At 38.4% G+C, this 23,366-nt stretch overlaps 1 protein-coding gene across 4 annotated transcripts; it reads left to right on the top strand.

The window, feature by feature from the left end:
- The first annotated feature begins 3,332 nt into the window (after nucleotides 1-3,332).
- Nucleotides 3,333-23,326, top strand: MACROH2A2 (macroH2A.2 histone). Of its 4 annotated transcripts, none has more exons than XM_014062416.2 (9): nucleotides 3,333-3,448; nucleotides 6,367-6,597; nucleotides 8,676-8,782; nucleotides 12,250-12,447; nucleotides 15,795-15,905; nucleotides 17,759-17,858; nucleotides 18,528-18,617; nucleotides 19,450-19,624; nucleotides 22,605-23,326. In XM_014062416.2, exons 2-9 carry the CDS (start codon nucleotides 6,426-6,428, stop codon nucleotides 22,768-22,770), a joined length of 1,119 nt encoding a protein of 372 aa, XP_013917891.1. In that variant the 5' UTR covers nucleotides 3,333-3,448; nucleotides 6,367-6,425; the 3' UTR covers nucleotides 22,771-23,326. The 4 variants fall into 4 exon arrangements, with proteins under 4 accessions (XP_013917891.1, XP_013917890.1, XP_013917889.1 ...); XM_014062415.2 differs by lacking the exon at nucleotides 3,333-3,448 and adding an exon at nucleotides 3,478-3,634; XM_014062414.2 differs by lacking the exon at nucleotides 3,333-3,448 and adding an exon at nucleotides 3,631-3,769.
- The last annotated feature ends 40 nt before the right edge of the window (nucleotides 23,327-23,366 follow it).

The raw sequence follows: 23,366 nt of genomic DNA on the forward strand, positions 1-23,366 counted from the left end.
AAAGGTTACAAAAGGCAACTGGACTTTCTTTGCTTTTTTTCCCCTATTGAAAACATTTTGCTTCTCAGCCAAGAAGCTTCTTCAATTCTTGCTCTTCTTCAGAACTGAAGAAGCTTCTTGGATGAGAAGTAAACCATTTCCAAGAGAGAGAAAAACCAAGAAAATCTAGTTGCCTTTGAAAAGCACTTTTGGGACAACTATGACCTGGATGATTGAAAACCTCCATAGGAAAGGGCAATACATATTGGTCTTGCCTAAAATTCATTGATTTTTTTAAGCAAAACCTTGATCAACCCAAATATTATAGTTTTATTTCAACCTGGCTAACTGCTTTGCCCTTGCTGAGCTATTTCTATTAAAACCATAGGCCACATTGTTTTACAGTACTAAATTTACAGGGATATGCATTTTCATCTCATAATCCCTTTGATAATAAAATTCTATGGCTACTCAGATTTGTTTTATTTGGATTATTCTCAAACAGGTACAAATCTTGCAAAATTTTGCTGTAGTTCATAAAATTTGGCAGGTACTGCTAAGTTAATGTCAGAATATGATTCACTGTTATTGCTGTTATTTACCTTATGTGCTTTGCTATCTTATGTCAATTGTGCAATTACTGTAATAAAGAATATCTCTTATTTATCTAATTCATGGTCATTTGATCATTAAATGTTGTTCTCAATTCCTGTACTGTAATTCCCCAAGTATATCTTAAGATACCCATGTCAAAATACAAGCTTCTCATATTTGTTTCTAAAAACCTTGCACCAAGCAAATATGCATCAAGTGAGATACTGAACTAGTAGAAAAATCAGTTGTGGGGTATGACATCAAATTTTGTAACCCAAAATGGCATTAAAATTTGTAATACAAAATGTGCTCATACCTTTTAGAGCCTTATTCTTAAGCACTACATTACTCAAATTTGATTTCTTTCTTGACTCATATTCTATGAACAGGGAAAACATTTTCTACAACTGAATTTCTAATCCAAATGGTGATCACTGTAGCAGAGAAAGTGATATAACACATGACAGCACTACAAATTTTATTAACAATTTTTGTTATTTATTATTTATTTTATTTACAGGCTGGCCAATTCCCAATCTCAGGCTTACAAGAACCAATATACATATACAAGATTCAACTGACAAGAAAAGCAAAATGTTCAAAACAAGACCAAAACAGAGCAAGTAAAAGGAGGCTCCACAATTAAGCCTCTCCCCAAGGCAGCCAGAAATGTAATAATTTCCTAAATTATACATGGGAGCCACATCATCCTTGGGGAAAGGGTCATTCCAGAGGTTTATGTTGCACAGTAGATTTGCGTATGTTAAAAGTTCATTCTAGAGTTGTGGATCTTTCAACAGCATAATATATCCAATCTTGTTTGGATAAGCTAGATGGAGAGGCAGGATAACCATCAAAATGGTAAATGAATAAGAGCATTATTTTATTAGATTCCAAAGCTGTTCTAGAATGATCTGAGCAACTTACAATAAACATAGAAACCAAATTCCAGATGTACAAAACTGACATAGATTTTTTGAGAACACCTGTTATAAGTTGTTGGTTGATGAAGTGTCATTTCTCTCCTACTAGTTATACATTAGTACAATTGCATTTTCAATAGTTTGTAAAATATGGAATAGAATAAAACTGTGTAAACTCTTCAAGAGGATTGCAGTCTGCTAAAATATAAGCACAAAGGCTTTTATGCAGACAACAAAAGTCATTTCAGAAGCGGAAAGACTACTTATCAAAAGCAGGTCTTCATCTGTGCTCCACTGCACTGTGAAGCACCTCTTTTAAGATTTGCACAGCTCTAATAAGAATTGTTCTATGTCCAATAAGGAATTGTTGTAATAAAGTTTAAAGTACATGCCTGTAGCTATCTGTAAAAACATGGCACTAAGAAATCTATTGGAACTAAACAAGTTCTTGTAACTAACCCAAAAGAGCACACTCAATTTAACACGAACCCTTCTGTTCTTTGCACACGTTAACCCAGGAATTTGAATGGTCTTAGAAAGAATATCATCTCAACCTGTTGTTTATGAATATTCAGACATGACAAGATTTCTTTTTCACGCTTGCAATAAATAAGAACGAATAAAGTTGTTTTTCTGAATGAGTTTTCTGCAGCTGGATAGGACTTTCTCTTCCATTCATAGGGCATCAGTGAAAGGAGAGCTTCCAAGAACAACACATTAATTGCTCTAAAGCATGTCTCTAAACCTAAGTAGGGATGCACCAAATTAAGATCTCCAGTAAAGTCTGGGAGATGTTTGCAACATCCCCAAATCACCACCCAACATTCCAGAATGAACCAACCCCATTTATTCGAGCCAGGTTTTTAATTCAATTCAACCTTTATTGTCAGAGTACATGTGTAAAATGAGATCGGCTGAGCCTCCTTTCATATACACACACCCCAACATAACTCAGTGAAAGACAAAAAAATCCCTAGCCCTGTGAATCCTAACAAACACCCAGTCCTATTATATCATTCAATTCCTATCCTCAAAACGACACTATAGAGCACTGCACACCAAGACAACTAGACACAAGAACAGTTTTTCCCCCGAAAAGCCATCACTCTGCTAAACAAATAATCAAACTATTCACTAAGGCTGCATTACTATTACTATTAGTCTTCTCATCCTTCCTATCACGCATTTCCTCCCACTTATGACTGCAGGACTGTAACTTTGTTGCTTATATCCTTATGATTTATAGTGATATTGTTTCCTAATTATTTGTACCCTATGACTATCATTAAGTACTGTACCTTATGATTCTTGACGAATGTATCTTGTCTTTTTATATACACTGAGAGCCTATGCACCAAAGACAAATTCCTTGTGTGTCCAATCACACTTGGCCCTATTCTATTCCTTTTTCTATTCTATTCCATTCTATTCCTATGTGAACTTATTGCACCCCACGCAGGTCCCCGCAAGTCCATCTACTACGTTGTTGTAGTTATTTTTCATTCAGGAGTCCGACAGCCCATGGATAAAAACCATTCTTAAGCCTGTTTGTGTGGCTGCCTGTGCTTCTAGATCTCCTTCCCGATGGTAGGAGAGTAAAGAAAGGCTGACCAAGGTGTGAGTCGTCCCTTGTCCCTTTCTTCGAGGTGGTAAGCAGCTTCCTGGGAGCCGAGAAGCGAGAACCAACCTCGCCGGGGAGAGAGAGAGAGGGGTGGGGGGAGCATCGCATCGCGGCGGGTCGGATGGCTGGGTCTCTGCCAGGCAGCCATTGCAACGAAGGGCAAGATGAAGCCGACTGCTGCTTCTCCGCATCGTCCCTGGGCTGCTGGCGGCTTCGGCCACCTGGCCCCCCTTCACGGCTCTGCCCACACACAGCCACGGGAGAGTCATATACCAGGGCTGGCGGCGGGGGCGCTCCGAAGACCGCGCTGCCGTGACTCCTCCTAGAGGTGGTATGTGGAGAGAGATTTTCCCCCCTCCCGCCCCGCTCGCCACCACTTCCTACCACCGGCCTCCAGAGCTGCCGCCATTGAAACTATACAATACAGGCGGCGAACGGGCAGGAGGCAGCGCGAGGCGGCGCCGCAGGAGTGAAGCGGCGGGTGGAAGAGGAGGCGGCGGCGGCCGCCGGCGGGCAGGTGATCTGTGGGGCGGGGCGGAGGGCGGCGGGGACCGAAGAAAAAGACCCGCCAGCGGCGGATGCGCAGCGGCAACGGCGGAGGCCTTTCGTCCGTCACTCCCCCCTGGCTCCGAAAACGGCGGAGGCGGACCGGGTAAGGGGACCGAGCCGCCCCCGCCCATCCTCCGTAGCATGGCAGTCCGGATCGGGAGGGGAGTGAAGGAGGCGGGCAGGCGGGTCGTTGAACGGGCGGGGGGAGGTCGTCGAGCGACGGAGAGAGGGATGCCGCTTCGGGCGCCCGAAGAGAGCGGGGTGGTGGTGGAAGAAAGGCGGCCCTTCCCTTCTACCACCACCATCACCCCGGTCGTTCGCCGCGCCGACCTCTTCTCGCGCCGTCTCCCCATACCGCGCCTGCCTCCCCAAGGGAGAGCGGGGTGAGGAGAGGTCACTTCTTTCCCGAGGTCGCTTCCCTTTCCGGGAGACCCTTTCGGTGGGGGAAAGAAGCCGGCTAACGGCGCCTCCGAAGCCCTCGCAACTCCAACGACGAAGAGAAGCCCGCCTCAGCTTTCCTTTCCCCTCAGCCCGCCCGAGCGGCTGAAAGGGGCGGGGGGTGGAGGCGGGGGGGGGGGAGAGAAAGCGGCAATCGCGCGGGAAAGAAACGATCTCGATTTCCCACCGTCCCTCGCGAGCGCCCCAGCACCGGGTTTCCGTGGCGGCGCCCCCCCCACTCCGAACGCCGCGGGCCCCCCTCCCACCCCAAAGCTGTCAGCGCGCCTTTTTCAACCGTCCTCCCGGGGAGCGCGCGCGCCGCTTCCTTCGCTCACTCTCCCCCCCCCCCCCGCCAGGCACGGAAGGGGGCGTGGTACGCGCTTGCTTTATCGGGCAGCGTCTCGGGGGCGCCTTCGGAGGCAGGACAATGCGGGGTGTCTTAGAGGGGAAAATGTGACTTAGGATCCCTCTGCCTCCCCGCCTTACCCTTATCAGAGTCTCCCACCCTCTGTCTAAGACGGAGGGGGGAGCGTTGTTTCTTCACAATATAACCTCCTTGTGGGTCTGCTAAATCTAAATACTTAAAATCAAGAAGTGCATATACATATATACATATATACATCATATATATTGACATATATATATGTCAATAAATAAATAAATAATTGCAGAACTGTTCCTTTTTAATACCTAGCTAAAATCTTCTCACACCTTGGCTGCATTGCTTCTTCCTCCTGGCTATTTTATTTATTTATTTAGCATTTTACAGAGGTCATGCAATCACTGATAAACAAATTTAGTTTAAATTATATGTGTATATATGTAGACACACACACACAAAGATATGTGGACAGTACAAGTGTAGGAGATAAAATTTTAAATTAAGATACAATCAACACCAGCATAATACGGAGCCATAGAATTGGAATGGAACGGATGCTATAATGCAATATCTAAGGAAGCTACCCACCTAACTGCTTCTGGTTTGAAGCCTTCTGGCTATTTAGAAAAAGGTTCCATGCATACAGAAAACAGACATGCTTATCAACAACAAAATGAGGCCCTTGCTTGGCTCTATGAGCAGATCTTCCACTAAATGCATAGCCAAGAGCCTTTTGCAAATTGTGGACACTGATTAGGCCCAACTGCTGTCTGCCTGCAAGATTCACTAAATCTGTTTAGAGGGCATTACTTTCCACAGGACTCAACATCTAAATAACATGAATTTGGTTGCTTGTTTTGAAGCTTGTTACACATAGAAATGTAACTATTGTTCTTTTATCTGTTCCTGCTTTCACTATCCTGGTATTTTTCTTTTTTTAATATATATCATACACTTGAGTGGTTGGGTTGGTGTAACAAAAAATAAGAAATGAGCTAGCATAGCCCTAAATCTGCAGGATTAATCCAATCTTAATGTCTGTCACTAAAATATCTCATATTTTGAGACAGAATACTTTTTAAGTCATATTTTGTGAGATGGGCTGCTCTAAGATAGATAGGCTTCTTACAATGTTTCAAATATATGCAAGCTAGAAATAAAAAAAAAATTGCAAATAATTTAGTGCTTACCACTACTCCAGTGTTTTTACTGTAAATATCCATACCTGACAAAGTAGATATAGTTAAGACAATTTCATGAGATGTAGTTTTATTGACCCTTCATGCTAAATCTGTATCTCCCAAATGTTTATTTGCATGTAGCTTTTAAGATACAGAATTCCTATTTTGTATTTGGACTATCTGTCCAATCCACACACACCCCTCACATGTGTTTAACATTTATCAAGTTGGAATCAGCATTTGCTAACTACTCAACACATCATTGGATTGTTGTTGGGTTTTTTTAGTTAGTTTTTTTGTGCTCATGTTACTCCCTAGTCATATAAAGTTTTTGGGAGAAGGTGAGTTGTAGTTATACAAATCTTACAATTTCCCCAAGGTGTTGATATCTCTCTGACATACACAGATTGATCCATTTTGGGCATGTAAGAATAACTGACAAATGAACATTTGAAATAATTGAATAAATAAATATGATTTCTATGATCAGAAACTGGCTGCTGAAATATTCTTGCACTGTGAGATTCTTCACTCTATATTGTGGTTGGAGCAATCAATATCACATCATATATATTACCACAAAATCTGTTACCTGCCTTTTACATGAAACTTACAATTTTGATCATTAAAATGGTTTTGTGTGCAGAATGGCTGTCATTATATACTCATAATTTCCTGTTTTCATCTTTCATTCATAAGTTTCTATTAGAGCAAACAAAAACAATTTTCTACCAGAACCCTGAAAAACAACCAGCAACATGTCAGCCAGAGGTGGAAAGAAAAAAATGAGCAAAATATCACGCTCCAGTAGAGCAGGTGTTATTTTTCCAGTGGGAAGAATGATGCGGTACTTGAAGAAAGGAACGTATAAGTATCGGATAGGAATGGGTGCTCCGGTATACATGGCAGCTGTCATAGAATATCTGGCAGGTGAGTGTATATTTCCATTACAATGATCGTATGCTAAACCAGGTCCTTGCGTGGCATCTTGGGAAATTAAGCTGTACAACAGAGGAAGAGTTATTAAAGTAATTGCAGCATAAATTGTGATTGAATTCAGGCCTTTAACAAAACAATGTGAATAGTGTGAATCCATTATGGTATGTTTTATCCTTTTTGTAACATGTTTTAGGCACTACAAAATAAAAAGGACAAATATTAGTTACATATTTTTAGACATTCCATGCATTTTTTTCACTCAAAGGCAAGATTGCTTTCAGCCATGAGAAATACATTAAGAATGTAAGAGAAAGCCATATACATTATAATTATTATGCAATAATAAAAACCCGAGATTATTCTTTCTCCCTGCTGTCATTATTTGAGTAAAGGAAGGGGGTAAGATTTAACTGGAGCGCACAAAGTAACCATTCCAGTTTCAGTACTTTCTGAATTGGTCTAAACCAGGGTGTCAAACTCAAGGCCCTCAAGCCAGATCTGGCCCGTGGGGCCATCCTGGAAACAGCGAAGGACCCACCCGCGATGCCTCAGCCTAGCCAAGACTGACCTGGTGGCGGCTAGCAAAATGCTGTAGGAGGCAGTTGCAGCCGAAAATGGAGCTGGGGGGGGGGAGCTCATGGGCCCTTTCCGGGCTCCATTTTTGCTGGCAGCATGCTAGCAAAACAAATTACTAGCAAAAGTGACATTTTATCACAAGGCAAGGAGGCATCGAGAAATGTTTTCCCTTTTGCATTTGAGCATCCAAGAAGGGGCAGGAAAGGAAAAGAGAGAAATAAAAAAAAGGAAAAATTGGAAAAGAGCAAGAAAGGAAGAAGGAAAGTGGGGGAGGAAGAAGAAAAAATGGAAAACAAGGGAAGGAAAAAGAAGAAGGAAGGAAGGAAGGAAGGAAGGAAGGAAGGAAGGAAGGAAGGGGAGAGATTATAATGAGAGGGAGGGAGGGAGGGTCTGAGGGAAGTCCTGCCTTAGCATTTGGCCACCAGCAGGCTTGCTGCCCTTTCGCCATCCCCTTGTCTCCTGACCTTGCCTGGTGGTCTCCCATCCTGTTGCTGAGGATGCTTTGGTTACAAAGCCGGATCTCCTTGCATGGCAAGGGAGTGGACCTCCCTCTGACTCACACATACCATGAGCAACTTGGTCAAGGAGAGCAAGTACAGCAGCAGCAGCCTTGAGGAGGTAAGCGCAGTCAGGCATCCCCTTGGGGAAGCTGGGCTGGGCTGGGCTAGGCTGTAGGGTCCTGGTGCCCTGGGAGCTCGAGTGTGGGCTAGGCGCTTACCCTCCGCTGCCTAGGGCTCTAGACAACCTGTATTGCCATCCAGGGGTCCTCCATGTGGCCTGAGAGAGATGGTGAGGCTCCTCTGGAGGGCAAGGGTTTGGACCTCTCCCTGGTCTTGCCTTCCTTCACTGGAGACAATGGATCCCCCAACCCCGCCCAGGCCACCACAAGTGCTCCTGACATGAGTGACGTGGAGCTGGCCACACCCACATCCCCCCCCCCCCCCGGTCAAACACAAGCCTGATGCAGCCCTCAATGAAATTAAATTTGACACCCCTGGGCTGTACTGTAGAGATAAGAAATTGCACTTCAGGTGGATAAAGATTATGTCTTTCAACTGGCCTTCAACAATTTAATGAAAATATTGAGAGTTCTAACTTTAATAGAACTGCTTATAAAACATAATTTTAAAATAGGAGATTTCATTCAAAGTTGTTATTGGTAGAAGATCAACATTTGGATGTTTATATTTTGTACATTTTGAATTTGATGAGATTTTTCAGAAATGGTATTATAATTTTCCCCAAAACCCTAAATCAAATTTTCTAAAAAGATATTCCAAACTTACTTTTACCACAAGACTGTATTAGTTAATAGCTCTATGATACTCCTGATCAAGCTTGGGGATTTTTAATGTACTTACCTTTTTCAATAAAGAAAACTTAGTTTAATATTATTGACTAATTATATACTTATACAACATACTGCACATATACACATTTTAGTGCAAGAACACTGCAATATACTTGTAACTGAGATTGCATTCTACTTATAGCAGAAATATTGGAATTAGCTGGAAATGCTGCAAGAGACAACAAAAAGGGAAGAATTGCACCAAGGCACATCCTTCTGGCAGTTGCTAACGATGAAGAGTTAAATCAGGTAAGTCTTTTGGATTATTTGTAAAGGGTATCTTATTGTGCTATCGCCTTTGTTTTTTGAGCCACTGTGGCTGGTTGGATAAGAAAAGTTTATTTAGTCCCACTAAGATTAATTTAGTGCCACTAAGTGAAAGGTTGAACTATATTTATACATTTAAATCATCATTTTTCCCTCCTGGATTCATCAAGCAAGGTGCTTTATGACTCAACCAGCTTCTACTGTATTATTTTCTGTTTTTGAAAGTATTCAAAACATTTGTAACTTTTATCAAGCTGCTTTGCAATAGGAATGGGGCAAATGTATAGTTACCGTAGTTGCTTACAATGTAAACAGTGTATCTTTGTGAACCATAATACCAGGCATAAAATGCTATACCAACATGAAAAGGTAAAGGTTTCTCTGTTCAGTGGTGTCCAACACTAGGGGGAGATGTTCATCTCCGTTTCTTAGCAGAGGGAACCAGCATTTTCCGGAGATATTTCTGTAGTCATGTGGCCAGCATGACTATACGCCAAGGTACAGGGAACACTGTTATCTTCCCACCAAAGTGGTACCTATTTATCTACTTGCATTTGCATGCTTTCAAACTACTAGCTGTGCAGGAGCTGGGGGAAATAACAAGCTCACCCTTTAATCACCTGAGCCATCGCACACACTTTATACAAGCATGAAGTAGATTATTTTACAGCATCTTAAATGCTTCATGCATATGCCAAAATACATTTATTAGACTTTTAATATGGCAGGGGAATAAAGAGATTTGCAATGAGATTTAGTTCCAGATGAACAAATATAATGTTAAAATACTACTCTCTGGTTATCTTGTTTTAAAAAGGCTTGGGATATTGTAACTATATTACTTATGCTGACTTGAAATCCATTTTTATTTTAAAATTAATAATTGGGATACCTTTTTCGTGTCTCTATTTTCCCTCGTTTGCTGAGTAACATTTTTCCTTGTGCATTATTTATGTCACTGATGGCAATGGACACAGTCTTTTATATTGCTAATAGATGCAAAGAAATGATCCTGATTTTCTGCAGTCACATATCTTTTTATTTTTTTAACTATTTTCTCATCCAGTAGTCTACTAATATTTGTTTTAAAGCTTACTCCTAAAAACGTTCAGAATCATTGGAAATAGAAGTGCATACAAGTTGAAGTACTAAATAAACAAAAATCACATTTTACATTCCTTAACTTTCTTCTTGCATTTATTACATATTATTATGTTCTTTTTTTCTTCCAATTATGGCCAGATGGCTTTTTAAAAATTCTAATGGATTTTTCAATCATGTTGGAAAACTGTGGATTTGTTAGAACATTTCCTGACTGCACTGTAACTAAAATTTTTGTGTTGCTTGAATAAAAAAAAGAAGCAGCAAGTGTTCTGGATGTTTTTAAAATTATTTTTATTTTCCTTCTCAATTCTTTTTATAGACTTCATTTTTAAAGAGATTCCTTCTGAAAATGAAATAGTGGGTTTCCTTGGCAATGTTACACTTAACGGAAGTGTGTGGTTACATTTGCTATCATTGTGGTCACTGTCCTAGTTCAGCAAGCCTTACATCTTTTATTAAGTACTAGGTGACATTTTTGAATTTTTCCAAGGTCATCTCAGTTCACATCCATGATTCAACAATAGGACGTTTACAATCTTGCGGGGCTGTGTTACTAACTGCCCAGGGCTGCATGTGGCCCATGGGCCACAGGTTGGACATGCCTAGTCTGCCCATTGGTATCGGTGATCAAATGCATTTTCAGATCTCATCTTAAGCAGTGTCCTCCATATAGTATCAGCATTCATTCAGGATCATTTTAAAAACTATGTAGGGAACCTTGCTGAGGGAACAAAGATAGGGCTTTCCAGAAAATGCTGAAATGGAAAATATTATTATATAAATGGGTGTGATTATTATATTTGATATTCATATTTTGGGTTATATTATTTGATGTGAAAAAAGATCTAACTATTTTACAGGGTTTGAATAAGATATTCAAAACAATTAATTAAAAGCTCTGTTTTATGGGAAAAGTTACTTTTACTAGAACATTTGAAATAATGTTGAGTAATTGATAATTGATTACTAATATACAACATAACTTTTCAGAAGTAGAAAATATTTAATAAGATATTATGGGAAATTCTGTAGTCCGCATCTCTTATGAAGCAATCCTCAAGAATTAAACCAGTGTGACATCACAATTCTACAATGCATTCCGATGGTGGCATGAAATCTGGATTTTGTTTTGCTTTTGGAGTATTGTATAGGAGGACTATGAAACTGAATTGATGGTTTTGATACTTAATGGATGGAACAAGTAAAATGTGCATGGAAGGAAGAGAAGATTTTAGTTTTTGATAAAAAGATACTGTTCAAACTCAAAATCTACCCATGAATTTTTTTGGATTTATTTCCTCCGTGGCTACTTGTCCTATTCCTGCTTCCCCTAATTTACCAGATGTACCAGAAATCATAAACCAATTATTTTCAGTCAATTATATAATATACTTTTTCTCTCACTGGGAAAATTCCTGAAGATGCTCTGGTTTCAGTTTGTTACCAAGTGGAATCAGTACTGTTAAAGAAAGAAATGCTATGAAGGAAATAACTGTTTATCTTGTTTCTTAATTCTAAGTATGTGGGGAAGGGGGAAATGCAGCTCCTTAGTGGTAAGGACAAATCAATCCTACATATAGTGAGAAATACTCTCTTTAATATTGGTCGTAGTGCCTATAGTTATTGTTGTGCCTCCCTGTTATTTGTTTTATGGTATGTATTTCGTTATTGTTGGTTGGAGTTATATTTGCCTTGAAATACTTGAATTTTGTCACCGGGCATTCAGCTTACATGGTCTTTGGGTTTCCCCTTAAAGTAATTTGAGTTGTATTCAGTATCAACCAAGCAATGTTGCAAGCTGCCAAATTGAATCTTATTCCCTATTTATATATATCATTCATGAATAGATAGTAACTGATGATATAGGCAAGTACCACAGTGCCAGAACATAGTACTGTAATATTAGTATTCTTTCCTTAGGGTATAGTTACTGTAAAATTCCATCTACCTAGGTTTTTCTATATGTCTGCTATAGCCTACTTGTCTGGATTTTTACATCTCATATATGGTAGCCTTACTTTACTTCTTATAAAGGGGAATCTTACTGTAAATGTAATTCCTTCCTTTAGCCATGATATTTTCTGAAAGGAACTAATTCTTTATTGTTCTGTAAAAGGGACAGTATAAATAAAAACAAGTCATTGCGGTTTTATTTTACTAATGCAGTCTTACTTTTCCTGAAAGGAACTTAGGATACATGTAATTACTCAAATTTGTGTATTAATTATTCTGTTTTGTATAGTTGTTTATAAATGCCATAAACAAATTTCTTTAGAGTAAATTAATTAAATATAAGAAATTGTATTCAGATGTGTTCAATTTTTCTGCATTGCCTCTTTCAACAGTTGTTAAAAGGAGTGACTATCGCAAGTGGAGGTGTTCTACCCAGAATTCATCCAGAGCTTCTTGCCAAAAAACGAGGCGCCAAAAGCAAATCTGATACTATCCTTTCACCTACTCCAGAGAAGAGAGGAAGAAAACCTTTGGGGGTCAAGAAAAGTGGAAAAAAAGCAAAGACTGGTAAAGCTCGGACACCTAAAAAGGTAAGCAGAACTCAAAGCAATCAGTTTTGATAATTTGGAAATAGGTTCCTCTTAGAACTTGATCTTACTCACGCTTAAAAGGCTACCATACTTTGTTTTAACCAGATTTATTTCAGATGTTATAAAAGCTTTATTCTGCAATAGAATCTTCCTAAATACTATTGTTTGTTATTAACTGACCCAAGAGCCATTGCAAGTTGAATCAGAGGAACAACTTCTTCAGCTAATGAAGGGATGAAAAATAGTTTCTCTACAAAGTAAAAAGTGCATGGGCAGGATATAATATATTGTTTTTTCTGTGCCATGAACCCCTATAAAAAACTGAACCTATGAATACCTTAGACTGCTCAGGTTTTAATACCATCCTTAGCAAACACAAAACACAAATAAATCTGATATGGAAGTTTCATAGCGGAATAAAAAAATCCTCTATGAATCACTTCAGTAAGGGTTCAGTATATGCTTAAAGAGCAGCACTCCTTAGGATGAAAGGGTTCCTTGTGTCAGAAGCTTAGTCACAAAGAGGAGTTTCTTCTAAAGATCTTAATGATGGCTAGCTAGAGCATGGATCCCAGGAGCTCTGGCCTTAGTTCCCAGCAGCTAGCCTTGGAAATGAGGCCTGTCTACTAGGCTATGTGGCCTTCCTTTGTGAACTGGATTTCTGTTCATTCACTCAAACTCTGTCCCTTGATGCTTGGACTGACTCTGGAACATGCCTTTGGATCCTGACTCTCTTTGACGCCTTACTCAGCTGGATTCTGTGTATGGCCCGGTTTTGAATCCTGCTTTCAAGGATCTGTGAGTTGTTGGCTGCCTTATATTCCCTGACCTTGCTAGCAGCCAGAATGTTGTACTTTCGTGCCTTATTGAGACTGAACGGGGCAGTTATTTTCTTAACAAACATATTTCAGTGTTCTAAATAGATAGAAAATAGTTTCAGTATTTATATTATATTTCAGTTCATAGGCCATGAAATAAGCTAATTACTGAATGTTAGATTCCAAACTGCAGGAAAAATGAACCACTGAGAGGTATTCACCAGAAATTCTCTTAAAGTCTGGGGAGATGCATGTTTGACTGTGTACCCATTTTGAAGGCTTATAAAGAATTGCTTTATACCATCTCTGATTAGCTTTCCAACTGTAGTTAGACTATAATCTGTGGGTCTGCTCTTCAGACCAGTCTTAAAACTATCATTGGTATAGCATGCAGTAGCCAAAATGGCTATAGGTATTGTGATTACATTACACTTACACTATGCTCCATGCAGGTATGCTATAGTTGCATATTTGTATTCAGGCCGAATTTAAAGTGCCAAAGTTACCATTTCAGGCTATGCATTGCTCTAAGTTATCTAAAGGAGTTCTTGCACTTGTACAAGCCTTCCTAACCTTTAAGATAATCATTTAAGACTCTGTTATCTGACCTATGAATAGTAACTATAAGATTGGTGAGTATCAAGGACAGGGTTTTGTCTGTGATAGCCTTTCATACTTGAAATTCCCCTCTAGGAACTGTTTAAGGATCTCAGCTGATCTTCAGAAGGAGTTTAAAAACATTTATCTGGGTCTCCTTTAATTTTAGAGGACTGTGCTTAGTACTGAAGTTTAACTTGCTTTTGCTCTTTTGTTCAATTTCTTTTAATTATTTTATGTACTGAATATTGTTGTAACGGCTTACTTATATATCTTGCAATTTTAAATTACAATTCATTTTCTAATTGGTTTTTTATCTGAAAATAACAGTATTCCTTTTCCGTAAGCAAATACATATATTCTGATCAGTGACTCCAATATTGTAAAGAATTAAGTAACATTCGGGCATTTTAATACAGGCATTGTCCGCTTTGTTTCAAGCTTCCTGGGATTGTTGGTTGAATTGAGTTTTTCCATTGAAGTTATATACATTAGTATTTTTTTAATTCTTAGTTGTCTAATTAAAATATGAGAAATGTTAACAAGGCCTCAGGCCTGGACCTAATGTGTCTGTGGACATTGGGATAATTTGATATTGTTATGCTTGTTTTAGAGCAGGCTTTCCACATTGCTGAAAGTTTTTAATGCAGACAGTCCTTTACTTACAACAGTTCATTTAGAGACCAAAGTTACAAAGGCACTAAAAAAGTGACTTATGACCATTGCAGCATCCCCATGGTCACATGATCAAAATTCAAAAAATGGTCATGTCATTTTTTTCAGTGCCATTGTAACTTGAAATGGCCAACAGACAAATGAATGTAAGTCAAGGACTACCTGTAACTAGAGGTCAAGGAAACAATTGTGGTTAGGCAGACAACTTTAAATACACCCTTCCTCATAACATTAACCAATATCCAGATAAATCAACCAGCACCAAATGAACAACAGCAATCAAAGAAGAAACAATACCTGATCAGTGGTGGTAGGACATGTTTTATATATAAACAGCCAGCAAAGTCCACTGCTTTCCCCCACTGTACTGATGGTGTGATGACATATCTACAAAAAGAAAAGTGAGCTTAAAAAACACGATAAGCCCAACAGTTCAGTCTTGATATATATTCTCCACTGTCTTTACTGTATCCATTTAAAAGCTACAACATAATTTTACTCATGGAATGTAAAGTTCCTTGCAAAGTAAAATGTTTTTGTAACATTGATCACAATAATCTATTGTGTGAAAAGGTTCTTATGTAAAAAATAAAAACTTACCACATTAGAGAAAATATTAGCTATGGGTTTTGGGGGGTTTGTTTTGCCTCTGGCAGTAAGCAATTTGTGCAAAAAGACTATTTCATACAAAATCATATCCAAATATAAAGTGACATGACATCAGTTCAATTTGTTAGAATTTTCCCACCTTAAAAGTAAATATGCACATTGGCTTGAATTTTTCCTCCTTTCTTGTATTTACAAAATATTTCTTTTCACTAGGAAAAAATGTTATTTTAACCATTCAGTCGTGTCTCACCTTGGTGAGTTTATAAACAAATGCTCTCCACGCTACCCCGTCAAGCACAGCTTCTTTCACTTATTGGATATTCATCTTTGTATCAGTTTTGGTGTTATCATGCCATGTTCTTCGCTTGCCTCTTATTATTATTCCACTAACCATTCCTAGCATCGTTGACTTCTCTATGCAAGCATGACATAGTCAAAGTAAATCAGACATAGTGATCATGATTTTGGCTTCCAGTGAGGTGTCTGGTTTTATACGATCCAGACTAGGAAAAAAAAGACTCTTGTATAATTACATTACTAAATAGTATTAGTTATATGCAAATTTTAAAGAATAATTTGAAATAGATTTCGGATTTCAAATATTCCTCTTAGCATTTCTGTTTTTGAGTATATATATTATGTTAATAGAATAAACAGAAGGAAAATGAAAAAGAAGGAGCATCAAATTCAACAGCCGATGATGGACCTGGAGATGGATTCACTATACTCTCGTCCAAGAGCCTTGTTCCTGGACAGAAGGTACCAAATTAAAGGGTAGAAAGTTCTGTACTTCAAAAATAGTCTCCAGTGAAAAGATCTTTATTTATCTCTTCTTGAAATAAAATCACATTATATTACCCTACTCCTTTTAAGAATAATTTCAAGAAATCATTTGCAGGTAATCACTTAGAAGCAATGTGTTCTAACTGAGACATTTTGGCTTGCATAAAATGAAACATGCTCCAGATCCCTTAGGCACTAGAAATGTAAAATAGAATAGAATTTAAATTGCAATACAAAGTATCTCCTTGTTCTCTGTTTCATCTTTTACATAGTAATGCCTTGTTAAAGTTGTTAAATGTATCTAAATTAATCAGCACTCTAGTTGGTTGCCTCAGTTTTGATTTGTTACAGTGATTTTCAGCAACATCCCCATCCTTGTTATAGCCTGAACAATCCTGTCCCCATTATCCTGGAGGAGTTGCAAATGTTGCCTCCTGGGCTTGCAATCCTTAGATGCAGAAGATATTTCAGAACATCTTCTTAGCTAGTGTATATCGAAAGGTTCCTCCCTGGAAAAGTGTTTCATAAAATACGTACAGTATGGGTTTCAAGATTCAGGAATTACATCAACATAACTTTGATAACTTCTGAATATAGTAGAGTGTTGCAACTTCATCATTGAAAAGTACAAACTTCAATGTTTCATGAAATTACAAATATATTTTATCTGCAGATTAAAGGAACTTAGGTAATTTATATTACAATAAATTGAATATAATTTTAGACATACATAGATGCATGTATGTCTAAAATTATACCACCCTCCAGACCTTCCACATAGCCCTTAAAACCTGGCTGTCCCAACAGGCCTGGGGCTAAAGATTTCAACCCCACCCGAATAGTATGACTGTTGCGCTTTTTAACGATGTATTGTCTTCATGTGTGCAACTTGTTTTGTCCTTCCCTACCCCTGAATTGTGAGCCACCCTGAGTCCCCTCAGGGAAAATGGCGGCATACAAATAAAGTATTCTATTCTATTCTATTCTATTCTGCATATGGTAAATGCAAAAGTCTCCAGTCCTAACCTACCAATAGACAAAAAGGATGCCTGCTTCATAAGTATGTCCATAATTCCTTCTCCTATGCGGATGCAGAAAATATGCATATTAATTCCATTATTAAGAATAATAATTTGGAAGATAGAATACTAAGCATGTGTACACAGAATATTATTTTCTCTTGCATTGGAATAGTTAAGTTGTATCACTGTCACTAGTGGAAGCATAGACTCAGAGGCCCAGCTATTGCTGTTCATGTGTGTAACAGGTCTATGGTTGGATGACTTGCTTACAAATGTTGGCTTTAAAAGATGGCAGGCAACTCAGTATAGGTGGGATGATTAGAATTTTTTTTAATTATGGAGATAAAATACCATTGGGTTTTATTTATAAAACTTGTTGCTGTGTCCAGAGTTAATTTTCACAATGTAACCAGTACATAGAAGAGCTTAGAAATCACAAGATGAAATTAAATTTATATAAATTAAATCATTTACATGAAGGAAAGATTTCATACAGTTCAGAACCAATTAAAGATATTGCCAACCCAAGTTACGGGATGGTTATATTTGATATCTAATAAAATTATAAATAATTGAAAAACAGTGAAAACAAGTTCATGAAAGAAAGATAGTGATGCCCTTATTTCTAGATGGGAACAAGGTTTTTTTTTATAAGTCTTTTATAACAGTTTAATTCTTAGAGTCTTGTTTCATTAGTTCATAATCCTCAAACTTAGGTTTGTTTGCTTTTTTGTGTGTGTGTGTGTTTTTTTTTTTTTTTTTTTTTTTTTTTTTTTTTTTTGCTCCTGTTGCATTGGCATTTTGCAGTTATCTCTGACACAAAGTGACATCAACCATATTGGTTCAATGAAAGTAGAAGGTATTGTGCATCCAACTACTGGTGAAATAGACCTCAAAGAGGAAGTAGGTAAGTCTAAAATTATTTTGAAGCAAATAGAAATACTTGAAACCTCTGAATAGTACTTTTTTTCCTGTAGGAACTACCAAATCTGTTATTCTTTAAACTTTTTGATCAGAGTTAAAAAACAGGAAATGTAATTGTTCTAGAAAGTACTATAAGTATTATGGACAACTAAAATATGTTATATATATAACATATTTTAGTTGTCCATAATACTTATAGTACTTTATATATATATATATGCTTCTAAGTCCCACTGGAGTATTATAAATTTTATACGTATAAAAGCTTTTAAGATACTATTGTTCATCTTCATGGTTAGCAATATTTTTCTTGTTTTAATTCTCTGTACATACTCAATTTGGAGAAATAAATCAAGTTAACGTTACTGCATTTAAGGCTTCTTACAACATTGTCCTGTTGTAGGTTAGGCTGCTCAGTGCTGGTTTTCTATACACAACAGCATCAGTAATCATCATTTATGAAAATATATTCATAAGGCACAGAGGATAAATATTTTATTGGCTGCCAATAATAAAAGAAAATGAATGAGAGAAATCCATTCCAAAGTAATGATTGACCATTCAGTTTGAATTTGTATCTCTGCATGTATGCATAAAGGCCTGTTCAGAACTGCAATAGAAACATACCTTCCTTTGTTTTCCTTTGGGTCAGGCAAAGCATTGGAAAAAGCTGGTGGTAAAGAGTTCTTAGAAACGGTAAAGGAACTTCGTAAATCACAGGGACCTTTGGAAGTCACGGAAGGTAAGATCTTTCTTAATTATGTAAAATCTATTTTAGTCACATTTTAGTGCCCTCCCCCCCAAGGATTGGGAAGGGGTAAGGTTGGAGTGAGAGGAAAATGTGAAGTACATTGGGAAAAATGCTTATAATACAGTACCAGGTTTTTCTGGGTTTTGGGATGGGGGCTATTGCTTTATGTTTTTTTTTTTTATTGCTTATACATATATTATTTTATTCTTTAGTTATGAGCCACTCAGTTTGTTTTAAGTTGGGCGGCCATCCAAATGTTTTAATTAAAAAAGTATGTTCCTGATGAGAAAAAAACCAGTGCAGGATGAGGAATTGAATGGCAAAGAGTCCAGCTTCATCCCCATATCTTAAGCTTTGCTGGAAAAGTAATAGTAATGCTTTAAAATGAGCCTCGTTGCCTCATCTTTTTAGGCATATTTCCTTACCAGATTTCTCAATGCCTTCGACAATGACAGGACTTCTAATGTGCTGCCTTCCCTGTAAAAGTTGGATACATTCAGAGATGGATCTGCTTTGAAAATAGCCAGTGTTGAACTGGATAGCACAAACCTCAGCACAGGAAATGTGTTCTGACATTTTGTATTATGTCATAAACTGTTTGACAATCATTTTAATGTCATAAAAGGTTTTATACAATTTGTCAATTTTCAAGTCCGTGGGAGTGATGGGTCCCAGATTTTGGATACATTCTGTAAGTTAGCCTATTTGGTTTGAAAATTGTCATCCTGTGATGCCTAATTGAACATTATGGGAAAGAGAAATAAAATAGTATCTAAGGTGTATAGTTCTGCCTAAGGTAATAAGACTCATTTTCCCCCTTCAGCTGCTCTCGGTCAGGCTACTGGTCTAGCAGCAAAATTTGTCATTCACTGTCACATCCCACAATGGGGTTCAGACAAATGTGAAGAACAACTGGAGGAGACAATAAAGAACTGTTTAACTACTGCTGAAGATAAGAAGCTGAAATCTGTGGCTTTTCCACCTTTTCCCAGTGGCAGGTATTTACTTTATAAATCTTGTAGTAGAATTAGTACATTCCTTTTGTGATACATTTAAGAAAATAGCCGATAACACCTGGTCTTATAACATCTAATTGAAATATATATCTCAGTCTAGGATGGTCTTGTATGTGGTATTTAAAAACAGCCTTCAGAGGTTTTCAGGGAAGAACTATGATCCAAACTGCAGATGCCCTCTATTGGCATACATTTATTGGCACAAATTAACATTTTGTAACATATTTAAGGAAATCGCTGATAGGCTTGCCAGCATAAATCTCTTTCATACACTGTGAAAAATCCCTATACCTCATGATATAAAGATATTTAGTTGGTGATTTTTTTTTCATACCATATTACCATAACACCTGCTAGATTTTTATTGTTTCATTTTCCAACTTTGGGGCCCAATAGGCTCATATAGGAGTATTTTATGGAAACTCCTTTTGATTGCATTATTTTGATTGCATCCGCATTTCCAAAGTGGTGGCTCAACAGTTAAAGACACTAAGCTTGTCAGCTGGAAAACCAACAGCTGACTGAGTCTTCAAGATTCAAGTGCCTCACAATGGGGCAAATTCATGTTACTTGCCCCAGTTCCTATCCATCTAGCAGTTCAAAAGCATGCAAATGCAAGTAGATAAATAGGTACCATTTAATGGGAAGGCAACTGTGTTCCATGCACCTTAGCAAATAGTCTTGCTGGCCACATGGCCCTGTAACTCTCTTTAGACAACACTGGCTCCCTTGACTAAGAAACGGAGATGAGCACCACCCTCTAGAGCAGTGGTTCCCAAACTTTTTCCACCGCCCTCTTGGTGCTACAAACTGATCCTTAGTGCCCCCCACCCAGTGGTGGAGTTCCATTTTTTTTTACTACCAGTTCTGTGGGTGTGGCTTGGTGGGCGTGGCTGGGTGGTTTGCACGACAGAAGGAAAATAGTAACAGTAAAATTCAACACTGTAACAATTAATTGCACCTTTATTCAAAAACCTTTTTAGTTAATGTTAATTCAACAAAATTATTGAACATGATCCAGTCATTTATCAAGAACCTTAGTAACTAGTAACTTAGTAAACTTAGTAAACTTTAGTAACTACTTCACTGTTCAGTAAATGCTGTGTAATATAATACGTGCCTGATCATTCACACACACACTGCTGCCTTTTGTTTTTTTCAAAATACAGGGAGGGGTGGGGGTAGAGAAGGAAAAAGACTTTGTTCTGTGATATCTGCCATTTCAGAAATGCTTATTAGACTGCCCCACATGATCAGTCTTTCCATATTCCTCAATATGTTGGTGCCCAGGAGCTGGTCAAAACCCTAGTAATACTTATGGAGCTGTAGATGATACTATGGCAAAATACAAGCCTTGCAGCTCATGTATACTCACACAACATAAGAGTGATGCCATTATCCAGGTTTATCTGTCACAAAAGTCTCACTGTGCATAAATATCAAGATAGGAAGAGCACTTTATTTAAAAAAAACTGCAGTGTTTTGACTCCATTTGGTTATAAAACATCTTGTTTGGCATACTGGAACATTTAGACAGCATTTTCTTCTAATATGGGACATATCATAATTTTGTTTTGCTTTGCTTTTTCCTGTATGTGACAATATCCAACTTTACACAGTAATTAGACCACTTTTTTATTTACTTTTTTTTTAACAATATATGTTGGAAATGCTTATTCCTTTTCCACAATCTCCCCTATATTTCAGCCTTCAATGAGATTACTTTGCAACTCAAAAGTTTGAGAAACCACTCCAAGTGCCCTTCCTCCCGCTCCTCACTTTTTAAGGCCACCTCTACGAATGGAGCAAGGAGGCAGAGGGGGGCTAGCCATGCTCTCCCCCCCCCCCGCTGCATGTTTACCTGTATTGCATTTCTAAGATAGGAAGGGTAGAGGAAGGTGAGAGTGGCACATCCATGTGGAGAGGGTGCAGGAGGGATTGGGGGGGTGGCTCCATTGCACAGGCGCATCCTCACGGAGGCGGCTCACAGTGCAGCCCCGGGAAGAAGTCAGAAGTAAAGCCATTTATAAAAGCGCAAAAGAAGCAGGCAGACAGGAGAGCGCTCTTGTGCAGTGACATCGGACTCCCTGCGTAATACAGCGCCAATTCCCAAACCCTGAAATGCAGGCCCAAGGACAGCCCCGTTCAGTCCCGCATCTCTTCTCTGTGCACAGCACACGCAGAGTAATATCAGAGGAGAAATGCAGGCAAAAGGCTCTTCTCTTCTTTCTCTGCCCCCCTTTGTTCCCGCCCCCCCCCCCCCGGCCTGACATGCTTGTATGCCTCCTGAGTGAGCGAGCAAGCAAGCGAAAAATCCTTCCAGTCTTTGAATTTCACAACTGCCGGAAGTGCTCGGATGACTGGCGGCCAATAGAGCCCCAGGCAGAATTGTGTCCTGCGAGGGGGCCACCTCCAGCACTCTTCTGTCACCCCCCCTTGCCTCTTAGCACCTCCCTGCCACCCCACTTGCCTCTTAGCGGCCCCCTACGTCATCCCACCGCCCCCCAGGGGGCGGTATCACCCAATTTGGGAACCACTACTCTAGAGACAGACCTGACTGGAAAGGGGAACCTTTTATCATGCACCAGTAATTATTTTGATATATTTGTTGTAAACTCAGTTTTCCATTTTCCCACCTTATAATTGACTGGCTGATTTATCAGCATTTTTTTCCCAACATCTCTGCTTTTTACCAGTCAGTCCGCACTAATATCTTTCTTTTGAGCACTATTACATTTGGATGGCCTGAAACTTTGCTTTAAATTATCTACCTAGCGGGATAAATCTGTACATTACTTGGTATTGAGCCCAGTAAATTTGTGGAAAACCAGGTTGAGTACCCCAAGTAAGATTCAGCTTATTAATTACTTACTTAGAATATAACAACTATATATTGTTATAACATTTAAGATTTAATGTTTTGCTACTGAACATTAATTACAAACTTTCCTTCTTTGTTTAGAAATTGTTTTCCAAAACAGACTGCAGCCCAGGTGACTCTGAAAGCCATTTCTTCCCATTTTGATGACTCCAGTCCTTCTTCCTTGAAGAACATTTACTTCCTGCTTTTTGACAGTGAGAGCATTGGCATCTATGTGCAAGAGATGGCAAAGCTAGATGCAAAGTAGTAACAGAAGCCAAATGAAAATTTATTTTTCAACATGAATATGAGTAGGAATGGAATTAGAAGTGGGTTTTATTTTTAAAATATTGTGAGAACGGAATATGTGAGTAGCTTTGAAGTTTTGTGATGGGTGGAGGGCTTTTGTTATTGAGGGAGAAAGGGGGGAATTGTTTGAGAGAGTTTGAGCTGCAGATATATCACGCTTTAGGCCCTCTACATTTTGTATCTTCCCCAAGAAATTATTTTCCCAGTTCACTACATTTTAATGTCTCAAGTTATTTTAGTTTAGATCTTTTTTTTTAAAAAAAATAATCTCATTATAGAGTAGCAAACAATTCAATGCATCCATCAGTTGAAAAATGTGGATTGTTTGCTTCCCTTTATTTTCCCCACTAGTAGTTAGAAATCTTTATGTTGTGTCTATGTTCCATGATGGAGAAAATAATTTTGACTCACTTGGTGCTTTACTGTTTTATCCCAGAATGACCTGTAATTGCTGAAAAATATTTCATCTTATTTGTTTTGATAAAAAATAGCATCATGCTTTTTTAAAACTTTAACCTTGAGCGTATTATTCTTGTTCGTTTCCATAAAAATTTA

This window comes from Thamnophis sirtalis, unplaced genomic scaffold (genome assembly GCF_051295495.1).
Source record: "Thamnophis sirtalis isolate CommonGarterSnake01/CBP01778 unplaced genomic scaffold, rThaSir2_p1.2 scaffold_15, whole genome shotgun sequence".
Lineage (NCBI taxonomy): Eukaryota > Metazoa > Chordata > Lepidosauria > Squamata > Natricidae > Thamnophis > Thamnophis sirtalis.